Consider the following 16,155-nt stretch of genomic DNA (forward strand, 5'->3'; position numbering starts at 1 on the left):
TGGGTTTTTTCCTCACCCTTCATGCTCACTAGCCAAATTTGTGCTCATAATTGTGTGTGTGTTGTGTGCGTGTGGGGGGGTTTATTCAATTATGTTTACAAGGTAATTCTCAAAATATTTAATCAGTATAACGTGGGTACAGAAGAGTCAAAAGTGTTGCTAGGCTGGGGAAGGGCCAGCGGCCAGAGAATTACGGAGCAATTTTAGAGATTGGAAAAGTGGCTATTTGTCAGTACAGGTAAATGTTTCAAAATTCTAACAACTGAAAATTGTTGTACCCGTAAGTACCAGGTGAATATTATCCCTGGGTTATCTGACTACTCAATTAGACAATATACTAACAAGAACAATTAAGCATTTCTGTTTCGTTGGACATTAGGTAGCCTCAGCGTAGCAAATAATTCTCTTAAGCAAAGTGAGAACACAATAAGCATTTGTTGAATTGATTTAACATGGCATACCAGGCACTTCATAATCTGGTCTCTGCCTTCTTTACCAGTTTCAAGCATATTAGTTCCTGACTAGTACTTTGCTCTTCAACTAGAGATAAAAATATATAGTCCCTTTCAGAAAACATATGCCATATCTCTACAACTTTCCTTGTGTTGTTCTTTTTGGCTGGAATGTCCTTCTCCAGCTAACAATTACACATTCATTAAGACTTAGGTCATGTGCCATCTCATCAGATCAATGTTTCTGTCACGGTTATCCCCATTTCTCAAATCAGCCACCAGCCTGCCTTAGCTGTTCCTCCTCTGTTTACCCATAGCATGCTTACAAACAGTAGTTTCCCACATCATAGTTTATAGCAGTTTCCACATTCTTCCTGAATAAACTGTTTAATTTTCTAATTCCTTTTCCTGTGATCTCCTAGAGGGCAGGAACCATTGTTTACATAACCTGAACATTCAGATTCTAGCTCAAGGCTGGATGTATACACACAGTGTAAATAAATAATTGAGCAAATTAGTGAATAATTGCCACTTACAAGCAATATAATATAGATCTTTACCCACAATGAAGTTAGAATTATTTATAGCATATTTCTACAAATTTAGAGATAGTAAGGAGAAGCAAAGGGGTTAAGTAAAAGAGAAAGCAGCATGAAGTTTCCATACCCCTACACTAAGAACAGCAAACATACTAGATTGAAAGTCAAATTCAATCTACAGCTGAGTTTTATTTAGTCCATATTGCGTTTTAAATGTTATAGAATTAAACTACCTTCAAGAAGGCATGGATTTTAGTCCACCACTTCACCCACCATCCCATATGACCTGTCCAGATATTGATTTCATTTATGTTATCTACCATTGAATGAAAGATTTTAATTTGAATTTTAATGGGCAAACTCTGTTACAGTAAAATAAATATAGAAGATTGAAAAACATTTGTTATATAAAACATTGCTAAAATAAGCAGTACAATAGATGAAACTTTGATAGTTAGTCTGGTATTTTAGTATAAAACACAGCTTCAGTGAATTTGGAAAATATTCCAGTTATATCTCTGTTCGAGTTTCCGCTTCTCAGCAAAAGCCGCTAGGTTGAAATGTTAAGGGTTTATAAAGCTATAAGAGAATACTATTCAAATCCCTCTAACTCAGAGACTGGAATCACAGATTTTTAGTGTGTGATGTGCACCATGTGTTTGTATACCAAGCACAAAATAAGCACTATCAATCTTCTAACCTATTTGAAATATAATTTATTGAGTTTTCAAATACATTATTTCAAAATGCAAATGTTAGCCTTTGTTAAGTCTACAGTAGGTAATTAAATCATATGAGTCACCAAAACAGAGAAAAACACCAAACATGTGTATTTTAATTATAATCAGCATTGCATTGCAGTGTTAAACAATTAGAGATCATTATACTATCCTAAAACATCAGTGGGATAGTGTCAAAAATGATGACTATTCCTTGTTTACAAAAGACTCCGCCTGTGGCATGCTGTGTGCTTTTATAAATCATTTATCTTCTGGCTTTAATCTGTCATGGTATGAAATATTACAAATGTGATTCTGCATGACAGAATAATGAAATACTAAAAAAGGCTGTATGTAATGACTTCTCCATAAAAAGTTTTCCAGAAAAAGTAATGCATCTATATTAATATATATGTATAACTTTTTTCTTTTTATTATTTCAAATATTTTCCCATATCAACATCTTAAAGAGAAGACCAACAATTTTATAGTGAAACTTTGCAAGAAATGTTTACTCTCTATATGAATATTCAGGCTCATTCAAGGAATTATTTTGTGCCTAAATACCAGCAGGGAAACAAAGTAGAAAGTCAATTTTCTAGCATTTGTAATGAATTGAAAAATGCAAAGTTATCTTGGAGGTATTTATTACACTTTAATGATAAGAGTGAGAAAGTTAAAAATGACCATCACGGATATTCCGATGCATTAAAAAAGAGAAAAGAAGAAAGAAAATTACAGAGAAGAATGTAGCATGCCATTGTTATATAACTAACCTTACTTTTGCAGAATAATAAAAGATTCAGAATTTAGGTTAAATTTATATTTATCTTTGGAATTTAATGAAATTATATGAATCCATGTACTTCTGTAAGCAGATTTTTGGTGGAACTTTCCTATACTTTAATTCTCTAGCTTCCAGTAGCATACTCTTTAAATTCAAAAGTAGATTTCACCTATTTTTTAAACTAGGAAGTCCCTTGGGGACAAAAGTTTTAATTTTATACATCAAGAAAATGAGGACCAGAAAGCTTAAGTAATTTGCTTAAAGTCACATGGCCAATTAGAGGCAAACGACTGCAATCCAGACCTTTGGATCCCCAGTTCACCTTGTTTCCCACTATTTCGCAGTAACCGCTCAATCTTCTCTTCAATCAGTTTACAATTGTTACCATCATTGACTTTATGACATTGAACCTCATGTCAAAATAATCTTCGGCAGCTTTATGCCACCTGGTATTAAATAGCCTAACAGGACAACTGCAGAACTTATCACATTGGTAAAATGAAGCAAAAACTAAACACAACCATAAATGGGGAAAGTACTAATATGTTGAAACGTCATAACCACTGTTTAAACAAATTGTTGTAAAATGTCTAGCTTCATGTTCCTGCACTATATTTTTCAGCTTTCTTCTGAATTATTAAGCATAACTTATTTTCTATAACTGCCTTACAGCAGCAGAAATACGAAACATAAACATCAGCACTTATACACAATGAATGTGAATAGATAACCATCATATGAATCTAATCGATTATTTGACAGTTATTTTGAAAATTCAGCTAATCCCATTCTAGAGCATATTATAGTGAAATTCTTGCAAGTTGAAAGGAAATAACTTTGCTTAAAATGGAAAGATAATATAATAACAACAGAAAGATATATATGACATATATATGATATATGATACACATATATAAATTACAGCTTATATTAAAACATGTAAAATCATTTTTAATGTTTAACTGTTGACAACTTTCAAGCACCACCACTCCTCCTTCCCCTCTGCCTCATATCTGGGCAAGCTGATTAGGTCACCTAAGTGCTGCCTCTTTGCCACCAGTGGTAAGTTTAAATCATGCAAGCACTCACCTGTACACAGAAACTCTCACCCCACTGCTACTCCATAATCACAATAAAACTCCACAGTCAATCTCCCTTCTCTGCTCTCTCACGCATTTTGAAACTGCTTGGCAGTTTGCCTTGCTCTCCCTGGAAAGTCTCATTTTGTGAGTAACACGGCTTTTCATACTTCCTTGTGCTTGTGTGGTATCAGTCTTGAAATCCAAACCAGGGCCGGGCGCAGTGGCTCCCACCTGTAATCCCAGCATTTTGGGAGGCCAAGGCCAAGGCGGGCAGATCACAAGGTCAGGAGTTCAAGACTAGCCTGATCAACGTGGAAAAACCCCATCTCTACTAAAAATACAAAAATTAGCTGGGTGTGGTGGCACGTGCCTGTAATCCCAGCTACTCAGCAGGCTGAGACAAGAGAATCACTTGAACCCAAGAGGCGGAGGTGGCAGTGAGCCGAGATCGTGCCACTGCAATCCAGCCTGGGCAACAGAGTAAGACTCCGTCTCAAAAAAAGAGAAAAAAAGAAATCCAAACCAACTGCAGAGTGACCATAACAATGAATGCAATGAGGAAGATGTTTAAGTGATGACTACAACCACTAGAGGTCTTTCTTCTCTTGTTTTCTCTCGGTAACTGGCTCTGCTGTCTGCTGGCAAACTTGCACTTAGAGCTATGCTGCTTTGTGCTGCATTTTCTGAGTTTTTCCAAGTTATCACAGATTTAATCAATCTACATCAGATCTTTTAATAACTGGCATTTAGAACCAAGGGTTGGGTCCTCATCAAAGTGACCCTGTTGTATGTTGTAGCCTGGACTTATCTGTGTACTTTATAATGAATCACATATCTTGATTCCAGCAAAAACTGTGACTAATGTTAAGTTCAGAGAAACAACTCTTACTGTGTGGCTATTGGTTGTGTGTGTCAAGCAGTCACTGGCCCCTTTTCTAGAGAAGACCCAGGGAAAATATTGATACCCTGTGCAATACATGGGCTCACTGGATGGTGGATTGTGAGAAAGAAGAGCTACCATATGGTGTGCTGAGTTCTAACCTCCTAAAAGAAGATGACTCACTAAAACCCTATAAAATGCCTTTGCTGGCTGGGCGAGGTGGCTCATGCCTGTAATCCTAGCACTTTGGGAGGCCGAGGCGGGCAGATCACGAGGTCAGGAGATCGAGAACATCCTGGCTAACACGGTGAAACCTCGTCTCTACTAAAAATACAAAAAAAATTAGGTGGGCGTGGTGGCAGGCGCCTGTAGTCCCAGCTACTCAGGAGGCTGAGGCAGAAGAATGGAGTGAACCCAGGAGGCAGAGCTTGCAGTGAGCCGAGATCTTGCCACTGCACTCCAGCCTGGGCGACAGAGCGAGATTCTGTCTCAAAAAAAAAAAAAAAAATTGCCTTTGCTGATATTGCTATCCAGGTCTCTGTTGTAACAAAGAATCTAACCCTCAGGCTTTAGAGGAAAACACATATGGCACCTATGTGGAACAACTAATGAGCTGATGAAAACTTAAAATAAACCCAGAGTTCTTAAACCTTATAAAGCAACCATTGTTTCTAACCTTGAAGTTACTAATTTGAGATACTTTGGAGGAAGAAATTTATTAATTATGAAATAATTTTGATTAATAATTAATATAAGTAGGGTAAGGAGACCTTCCCTCCTCTGAAGTTACATATAGTAACCCTTAAAGCGGAAATGAAAACAACAATAAACTACATACAGGTTGAAGAAATACAAAATTAAAAGAGAAAGATCCACAATTTGACCCAACTGGAAATCCAAAATTTACACAAAAACTTATAATGTAAAAATATGAAATGTCTCTGATTGGTTTTTATGTCTCTACAGTATGGGTTCTAAATTAAGTGCAACATCTACTGAGATGCACCACTTAGCAAACCTTCATGGCCTTAATCTATACAGAGGCTCAGATACAGTTATTCCTGGGGATCCCACTAAATTTCAATAAGGCACGCCCTATAATCTAAAGGAGATATGAAATATAAAATGGTGAACAAAGAAGTATGCCTCATTTTAATCATCAGCGTTATTGCCTTACCTAAATATCCCACAGTGGTCATGGAAGCTCTGACCAAAAAGGTAGTAAAATTAAATAAAGTCTTTGGCACTTACAATAGGCTTGACAAATTAGGACTCTATGGACTTTTATCTTCAGTTAAAAGTTAGTTAATATAGCCCAGTGTAAAATAACATAGGGCCTTTAAACATTAAAACCCATTATAGAAAAAGTATTTAGAGAAGGGGTGATTATCCCCACTGTGTCTCCATTTAGTAGCCTATTTTAGCTGCTTTTAAGCCTGGAAAAAATTAATGCCCCCTCGTGGTGAATTACTGAAACTTTCATTCTGTCGTCTCACATATTAAAGGCCTCATAATCAATACTATTGAAATTACTGACTCCATCCAATTATCAGATAGTAAATATTCTATTATCACTGATTTGAATCATATGTTCTGTTTAGTGCCTGTTTTAACAGCCTCTCAGCCTTTGCCTTTTATGGGATAGAATACTGTGGCCCACAGCCTTACCTCACTACCCATAGGTTTTCAACAGTCTTTGAAATGCAGGTGGGGTGAGAGGCAGACCATGTTCAACCAAATGGCCAAGCCATGGCTTGAGATCTAATTATATAAATTATACCCTCCGAATTAAATAACATAATCATAAGCACACATGATAATCATATTTCCCTTCTCTAAAATGATAGGCTTAAAAAATAGGGGTTTCCTTTCTTATAGGCACACAAATAACATACTAATTTCTGCTAATTTACATTAAAACAACCATCAGTTAGAAAAAAAGAGGCTGGGTGTGGCGGTTCACACATGTAATCCCAGCATGTTGGAAGGCCCAGGTGGGTAGATCACCTGAGGTCAGGAGTTTGAGATCAGCCTGGCCAACATGGTGAAACCTCATCTCTACTAAAAATACAAAAATTAGCTGGATGTGGTGGTGGGCGCCTATAATCCCAGCCACTTGGGAGGCTGAGGCAGGAGAATCACTTCAACCCAGGAGGTGGAGGTTGCAGTGAGCCGAGATGGCACCACTGCACTGCAGCCTGGGAAGCAGAGGGAGACACCATCTCAAAAAAAAAAAAAAAAAAAAAAGAGTTCACTTTTCTTTTCGATTGCTCCAAATCTAAAAAGTAATGACAAATAGTAAACGCAAGTTTTGAATAAACACACATATTGTGAATATGTGTCATTGTTAGATAAATTCAGTATTTAGAAAAGAGTAATAATTGGTTTTGATGCAATTGTACTGTTAAAAAGTGAAGTGTCATATATTTAAGTAAAAAATATATAAAAGCCTTTATTGATCTTCTTAAGTATTCATTCATTACTGAAAATTTCGTACTGGGGAAAATAAAATGCCAATAAAATGGTTTACTGATTGAACAAGCAAACAAAAGTAATCTAAAAACAATCTGTCCCTAAAATATGGAGAAAACTGGTGGCAATAAATGATTGAATTAAGCATAAAAAGAGGTAACCACAACATAGACTGTGTTGCTGAATCGTTAAAAAAAACTCACAGACATAAGATCAAAGAGCAAATGGTCAAATATATGTGTGAATTTTAAGGAAAAATATACACAAATGAACTGCTATTATTTTTAACATAAAAGATGAGAATAATTCATTAATTTTACATATCCAAGTCAAAACTACATTAGCATGTATTTAAAAGTCCAGATGCCCAATGGAAAAACATATATGTATACATTTAGAGATAGTATGTATGCATCTTATTTTCAATCCATTGTTTAACTTTTTTCTTCTGAATTGCAAGAATACCTAAATTCTCAGATTACCGTTTACAGGTTAACAATTTATGCAGAAATGTGAAAGATGTGATATTGCAAAAACAAATCACACTTAATAACCACTGTGTAATTACCTAAGTCTATCAGCCCAAAATAAAATACATTTAGTGAATATAATAAAAATTAATGAAATAGTTGCTACTTATCACTGTTTTTAACATAATACTATAATAGAGCTATATTTTTAAAAAAATTATAATCTTATAATGTGAGTAATATCCTAAGGAAAGATGTTTCTAGATTAACTGGAATAAAAATACTTCAATGAGAAATAAGAATGATAGTGGTTGTGAATAAGAAATAAACAACATACATTAAAGTAGAAAAGAAGTTCAAGGCAGTGGCAGCTACTTTTTTAAAAAGCCTCTCCTACAGCAATATGCAAAAGGGTTTGGTAACTCTGTGTGCCATTTGCACATAGTAGACTAGATTGACAATTACTTCAGATGATTTAGGGATTCATAAATTTGAAACATGCAACCAAGAGACTGTGCCAATAGTAAAAGATAGGTGAGAAGGCAGATTACTGGGGCAAATGTGAGGTTTTTATGCCCATTTTGAACATACCAAGTGTGAAAACTAGTCTTGGGAAAGAATAAGCTCTGTACACTAACAAATATGCCTTCGGGGTGTGTCTTCTAGGAGGTAGAGCTATCTGGAATGCTAAACATGAAATTAAGTCACCATCGACTATACTGGATATCCTCAGGATGTTTTACATGTTGGAATTTTCCAAGAAATCTGAATGTCAGTTTGCAGTCGACACAGCTGATGCATGCTTTATACAGCAACTTATATTAAGATTTTCTACATAAAATTATATATATATATATATATATATATATATATATAGTTAACCCTTTATAGTGGATTGAATAGTGTTCCCCAAAATTTATGTTCACCAAGAAGCCCGGAATGTCACCATATCTGGAAACAGGGTTTTTGCAGATGTGATTAGTTAAGGATCAAGATGATATCATATTGGAGTAGAGTGGGCCCTAAATCCAATAGGTGGTGTCATTATAAGAGCAAGAAAAAACAGAGAGACACACAGAAACAGACAGTTAGGAGAAACGGTCTTGTGAAGATGACGTCAGAGATTGGAGTAAAACAGCTATAAACCCAGGAACCTCAAGGCTTGCTGGGAGTCATCAGAAACTAGGAAGAAGCAATGAAGGATGCTTCTCTAGAGCCGCCAGAGGAAGTGTGGCATTACTGACACATTGATTTCAGGCATCCAGCCTCTAGAACTGTGAGAGAATAAAATGAAGCCACTAAGCCTGTGATACTTTGTTATAGTAGCCTTAGGACATGAATACATCCTCTTTTACAGATAATTCCTAGAAAGTAAGAAGAAGATGATTGAAGAGAGATAGAGGTGGGAGAATAGGAAGAAATGATAATTCCAACAATATTTCATGTGAATATTTCAATATTTCATGTGAAATTAATCCAGATATTTTGTTGCTAATTGCAAATTATTTCTTCTGAATTATAAAGAGGTCTTCCCTCTGTTTTTAAAATTTCATCTCCTCCAATTGCCTAAAGTATTTTTTTTTTTTTTTCACCAATTGATCCACCTCATATCTTCAGCTTTGTCTTCTCTACTGTGTCTTTCTCTTTGGGCTTGAAAATAAATACCCCAGTATCTGCTGGAGTAAGAGAAAATAAACAAAAACCAAACATTATCTGCTGATTTATACTCTACTTTGACTGTCATCCTATATATTTATGTTTCTTCTCAGCCAGGATTGTTGAAATAGAAATCTACACATTTATTCCCAAATTTTACTAATTCCTCCCTCCCGGAAATCTTATTTGGACTCCTATACTCTAGGTATAATACATATTAACAAAAAATTTTCCCTCTGACAATGTTAACAGTTCTCTTACATTCTAAAGCATGTTATCTATACGAAATGAAAAGTAAAATAAAATTGGTCTTCCATGTTTCTGACACTTAAATATAATTCATAAAGTCTTAAGCAACTAAACCATAAGAAAAAACAACTGGTGATTAAGCATTGAAAAATGAAGAAAAATTAAATATATTTTATTAATAGATAAGTAGGATTTTTTAAATCCAAAAAGCCAAATGTATTAGTCTTATATGTAGAATAAGGAGAGTAAAATATTAATAAGTTCTACCCAATTGATCCAGAACTGTTATTTTTCTGAGAATAATAAAACAAGTAGAATCCTGCAGGATGAATATTTCCAAAATCTGACCCCAATACCTGAATTCAAATGAAATTCAGTGATGCTCATGAAAACATTATGAATTGACATTTGTCTTATTTATAAAAACTAAAAGATGGCAATTGACTGACAAAGAGTATTTACTCAATCAACCAGTAAAGCGAAGTAATATTATGCACATATTTATTAGGTTGGTGTAAAAGTAATTGTGGTTTTTGCCATTAAAAGTAATGGCAAAAATAACTTACAGGCATTTAATTCTACACCAGGCAAAAAAAAAAAAAAAAAAAAAAGTAATTTGGTACCACATGACCTGTAAGAAACACAGGTAGTTCATGTGGAATTATCTGAAAAAACTGTCATCTGTTCTTACCTTGAAGGAATAAAAATGTTCTGTTAGACTATTTCAGAGACAATATGGCATATGTAAAATCATGTAGATGATCTTTCATGGGTGATTTAATTTATTTTCATGTGTAATGTTGGTTATATGTGATTTTCTTTTTACATAAGGATGTTAGAGCCTTAACCCCTATGTAAAATGCAATCCAATGAATGCACTGAGTGTATTTGACAGACATTGTGCTAAATCAGTGGTTCCCAACCTTTTTGGCACGAGGGACAGGTTTTTTGAAAGACAATCTTTCCATGGGATGGTTTCAGGATGATCCACTTCAGATCATCAGGCATTAGTTAGGTTCTGATAAGGAGTGCACAACCTAGATCCCTCACATGTACAGTTCACAACAGGGTTTGCACTCCTATGGGAATCTAATGCCACAGCTTATCTGACAGGAGGTGGAGCTCAGGCAGTAATGATAGCTCACCTGCCACTCACTTCCTGCTGTGCGGCCCAGTTCCTAACAGGCCAAGGACCAGTACCAGTCCATGGCCCAGGGGTTAGGAACCCCTGTGCTAAACGATGTAAAAGTCATGTTCTAAGAGCATCTGCATATAAAACATATAGAAGAAGGAATGATCATAATTTGGGATAAATGACAGAAAAAGAAAAAAATGTGAGAAGTGATATGTGATGAAGTAATACTGAAAAGTAATAAATATAGCTCAACATGGCAACAGAAAAAAATTATGGCAAAGTGAGAATGAGAGGAAGCAGAAGCAAAATAGAAATCTGATTTGTAGAGATCCAGTAACTACTGCTTGACCGTCTGTCATCAAAGAGGTAAAGGAAGGTAATAGGAAGAAGTCAACAGTCAGTATTTGTTTACTACCACTATCCTACTCCCAGAAAATTGTACGGGATCATTAGATGATTGAATAGTCACTGGGATATAAAACCCAAAATATTTGTTTTCATGCTTTAAATAACACAAATAATTGTTTTATTTTAACCATGCTATTTTTAAGACCTTAGTTCAATCCAATAATGTATGTCATTTAATTTGACCTTTTTCGGGGGTGGAAGAGGGGATAGGGGAAGTTTTATATGAATGTGAACATAAAGAAGAATGTGTATATGTGTACTTGTGTATGCATGTGACTATGTTATAATGCCAATCACTCAAGTACATCAAATTATTATAAAATAACCACATAAGGTAGGTATTTATCATTGCTACTTTAGAGATGTGTAAGGTTCAGGCTGGCAATGCGACTTGTCCAATGAAAATAGCAAGTAAGTTAAGTTGAGCCTGAACCCAGAAATCTGACTTGAAAGCTGGCATTCGTTAACCCAATGATATTAAGCATGAAGTATGTTAGACATACTTCACATGTATATATATGTATATAATATATATATCTCATTTACTGCTCACATCTCTAATCTATAAACAAAATGATACCAAATTTACAAATAAAGAGGCAGTCTCAAAGAGATTACGTAACTTGTCCAAGGGCAGATAGCTAACATGTGACAAGGCTGAAATTAGAATACAGGTGCTTAAATATATATGTAACTTAAAATGAAGAATGATGCAACATTTGTAAAATAAAACTAGTTTTTTACTAATAAATCAAAGTACACTGTTTTGTCCACAAAAAAAACAAGAAGATTCATTTAAAAAAAAAGTTTTAAAAACCAACTATTATTGGCTCAACGTAGCAGTTTTTTTATATTAAGAGGATTAAATTCAACTTATATTAACCCTACAAAACTATAGATTTCATTCTTTAGGAATCTGTTAATTTACTTTTATTTCAATTAGTACTTTTTCTTTCTCTTTTTGAGCATACATAGGCTACAAACAGTAATACATCTCCAGGATGACCAGCATGTCTATTTGTCAGGACATTAAATGGCTAATTTTCCTCTTTCTCATTCATTTGGCCACATGGCCTCCCAAGAACAGAGTATAATACGATAAATTAATGGCTTCCGAAGAGGACTCAGAGAGCCATGGAGTTTTCTGGATAATCATTGTTAGGATTCTGTCAGCAACCATGTAACATTTTTTTGCATCTGGGGAGCATAAAACTCTCTAGCAAAGAAAGGACTCAAAAGGCAAAAAATAAACACAGTTAAGTGAATGATATTTTTCTTTCTAAACTGTCGTTCTCTTCACTATCAAAGACCTCACCTTTGATTCAACCGATCAATATATTAGGGGAAAGAAATACTTTGTAGAGTATAAAAACAGACACTTTGCTAATGCTGGCATCATCACTCTATTTCAATGTTAAAATAAAAGGTCTAGTACTACATTTCTGATGACAGTACTCTCAAGTAAGTTGAAGATCTTGGACTTGTTTCAGAAGGATGAAAAGGAGGATATATAGGTAGTATCTGGTTATAAGAAATTGGACTGGAAGCATCAGCTTATTTTATATCTCAGCAGCAGAAGTGTTAAGTCAAGATGCTATTCAACTATCTCTAATGATAAAATCCATGTCCTTCTGCTGATATACTGAGTCATCCAGGCCCAGACATTCCTCATAGTTATAACAAATCCTTTACTATGTAACACAATGCTGTAAATCTAAATTTTAGAAGTCTGTGAACTTTCAGCCTCTCTCTCACACTTTACTGCTCTCTAAATTTCCCTTGCCTATCCATCTGTGAACAGAACTTAATCTAGGTTAGCTCCAGCTGGATCTCAGAACCAAAACCTTTAAAAGCAGATAAGTGACTTCTAAGACGTGTGATCAGAAAGATGTGAAGGCAGCAAAGGACACATTGTCTTCTTAGTGCCAATGCAGAACAGATTGTCAGGTTGACAAGATGAGCTGAAATGTCCTTTGCTGTCTTTTTATATTTCTTGCTGCCCCAGAAACTAGATGCTTAAAACCAAAAACTCTTCTTTCTGGAAATGTGTTAATAAACTATAAAATTGATATGATTGCTTTGTAAATACTTTTGTTACTATTGTAATAGTTCAATATTTGACTTAATACATATTTTACAGAGCAGCCTTGGCTTTATGCTCTGGTAATTTCCCATTTTATAAAATTCCAATATGAAGGCACTTGCAAGGTTACTGATATACTCATTTTTAAAAATTAAAAACAATCCTGTTTTCATTTTTGTATTGTTGTTCACCTGTGTACTTGACTGTAAATTCAGATTGAGTAAGATGACCTCAAAATTGTATTATTACAAAATCACTATCTAAAAAGAATTGCATAGTAAAATACTTTATGGATAGCACGTATTTTCATTTAAAATTTTTGAATAGCATGTAGTGAAAAATAAAGCATGTCTGGATGAAATACTACATAATGAGTCGAATCTTACTTACCAAACTCCTTTGGAACTGCTATAGAATAAACACAATTATGTCCCACACTGTAATTTTTTGGATAGTTTGGTGATAGAACAGTGCCTTCTGAACCTGTTGAACGACTTCCACAGGGTGCTAGGAAAAAATGCGAAAATATCATTTTTAGAAAAAAGTTTTAAAAAATTCATACCATGGTTATCTTCTTCATATAAAAAATGTATGGCTAATGTAATTTAAGGTGTATAATTTATTTGCATCTTATAATAAGATCCTCCAGTGTTAAATATTTGAAAAATAAAAAAGTGTACAAACAAAACTTTATAAGTATTCAAATTTACTGTTCTCAGAAACAAAGTATGTAATATAATGTTATAATGGTGTTATCTAGAAATATAATAGTGGCCCAGCTTTCATTTGTGATAAGAGTGTGAAATTAATCATTTTTATAATGATAAAATACATATGCAAGTGGGAAATTGTTTTACTTGTTGGCAGGCTTTGGAATTCTACTCAGATTCAACACTGATTATGTGTGAGACATGGATGGCTGTACAAATACATTCACCCACTCATCTAAGTATTCTATTTTCTCATCAATCTTTATCTGCGTATATAATTTACTTTGAAATCACAGGAGTTGTTGATGGTGCCTTGAGGCAGAATTATTGGCTACCTCAGGCCCAATGTGGTATGTTAAAAAAAAGATGAGGGTGAAAACAATGTTTCTGATAAACTGTAGAAGGGGGTCCTGTTATTCACAAGATAGGGGATGCATTAGGATTCATAGTTCTAGAACTCAAGAGAGACCTGAGATAAATGGAGATTTAGTATAGAAAGCATATGGATGGTAACTGGTATTCTTTAAGCGAATAAGATCACTCTGAAAAGTATGTAGAATGAGAAAAGATGGGCAAAGAGGAGGTTCTAGGAGACACCAAAGGTTTAAAATCAGATAAAGATTGGGTAGCTACAGAGAAATTATTATCCTGGGGGTCAAGGGAGAAGAGTTTCAATGAAAAACAAGTGTTCAAAGAGGTAAATGTTGCAAACTGATTAATAAATGCAAAAGAAGTCTGGGTTGACTTGGCAATCTGGAGTGTAAGAGTGGAGTTTTTCTGCCCCAGGTCTATAGTTTGCAGGAAGAGGGATTTTTTTTTTTTTTTAACACCTTGCCATCTGGCCCTGCTCCTTCACCCTTGGAGTCAGAATGAGTTTCCTGATTGGTGAGCCCTGGACAGGAACTTGTATCTTTTTTCAGATGAGGAGCCATCCTTCTTGCAGAGCACACTGTCTGGTGTGCTCTTCTACACTGTAGGTTTTTTAGGGCGCCTTCTGAGGGTAGGGCTGTGCCTGTTGCCGACAGCTAGTAGGAAGCCCGTTGTCACTGCCACTCATATTTCATCAGTATTAAAGCTGATCTTTTGATTTCCTTTAAAGTTTTGCAGGAAGGACAGAGTACAATTTATTATTCCCCTCAAACACCAAAAGGAGGTTTTTTGGTGCTATTAATAGAGTAGTTTCAACTGGAGCAGCTCTCTGCAAGTTATAGCCAGCAGGCCAAATCCAGCCTGTGGACCAAGAAAGGTTTTTACATTTTTAAAGAGTTACAAACAAAACAAAAACTACAGAAGAATATTCAACAAAGATATATGTGGCCAGCAAAGCCCAAAACAGTATCTGGTCCTTTACAGAAGAAGTTTGCCAACCCCCGAACTAGAGTGGGGAGGGGGCAAGTGGGGGAGGCTAGATTATAGATGGATGGAGAGTAAGTGGTATATAAACAAATACAAAAGTAACAAGAATTATGACTATAAATTGGAGGGAAATGTATAAAGTAGTTTGGAGATGCAAAGTTGAATGAGTGTTCTTTGTCGATTTAGTAGGGAGGAAGGAATCATTACACAAGGAAAATCAGCATTGACCTAGAAATAAGATCAAAAACAAAAGTGGAGTGATTCCCATTAGATATCAGTAGTGGCTTACCTCTGTGACTTGAGAAAAGGAGATTAGAAATAGATAGGTGTAGGTTTTATACTGGGAATTTATTGAAGTTAATGCCTGATTTTCCTTTTAAAGAGCACTGCATGCAGGGATGAATTAGGTACCTCCAGAAGAGTTATGACAGTTTGAAAAAGTAAAAATTTGTAATTAATTATTGGTCAAAGTTTTAAAATAGAGCAATACAGTATAGTTAAAACACACACAACACAAACAGTACGTTGTATTGCGTTGAGTGACGAATATTCTGCCTTTTTTCTTTAATGTTCTATAAAAAGGTAATAGTTAGAATTAAACACACTAAAATTAGAATTCTCTAGAAAAAACAACAAATTGACAGTGATTATAATAACCAAAGATGCATCCCTCTCATCACTCATTATTGTCTGAGATTAGAGCAGTCAGGTGTTATTCTTATTTCAGTACTGATAACTTTATTCAACTGATAATGCTACTGATGAGAGAATCATTCAAGAATGGGCAGTATGTCTTATGTTAATTTTCTTTCTGATTTTAAGGTGCTCCAGAATTAAAATTATAATACTTTGAATGAACGTGACAAAAACTATTAAACTCTTATTTTTATATTTGGGAAGTATGATAGAAATGGAAACTTCTAACTCAAGTTCAGTTCTGTAACTTAGTCATGAACATTGTGCCATCCTACATTAACATGTGTCTGACAGCCAGAATTTGTTTTACATATTTTATTTTGTATAATTGACATTTAGGACAGCTTTTATTAAAAATCATATTTAGAAATATGACGGCTCTTTTAAACTACAAATATACTATGAGGTTGTAATTTAATCACATGTCCTTATGGTAATATTATGTTAGATTCTGTTATTTG

The 16,155-nt window shown here is 34.7% G+C and overlaps 1 protein-coding gene across 2 annotated transcripts in view; it reads right to left on the minus strand.

The window, feature by feature from the left end:
• CSMD3 (CUB and Sushi multiple domains 3) overlaps positions 1–16,155 on the minus strand; it is a 1,211,357-nt gene that overhangs the window by 236,299 nt on the left and 958,903 nt on the right. For both annotated transcript variants that reach the window (XM_003823338.5, XM_034966508.3), the window contains one exon: positions 13,323–13,439. In XM_003823338.5, coding sequence (XP_003823386.3) covers positions 13,323–13,439 — 117 coding nt within the window. The remainder of the gene's footprint in view (positions 1–13,322; positions 13,440–16,155) is intronic.

The sequence above is a fragment of the Pan paniscus genome, chromosome 7, assembly GCF_029289425.2.
Source record: "Pan paniscus chromosome 7, NHGRI_mPanPan1-v2.0_pri, whole genome shotgun sequence".
NCBI classification, from domain to species: domain Eukaryota; kingdom Metazoa; phylum Chordata; class Mammalia; order Primates; family Hominidae; genus Pan; species Pan paniscus.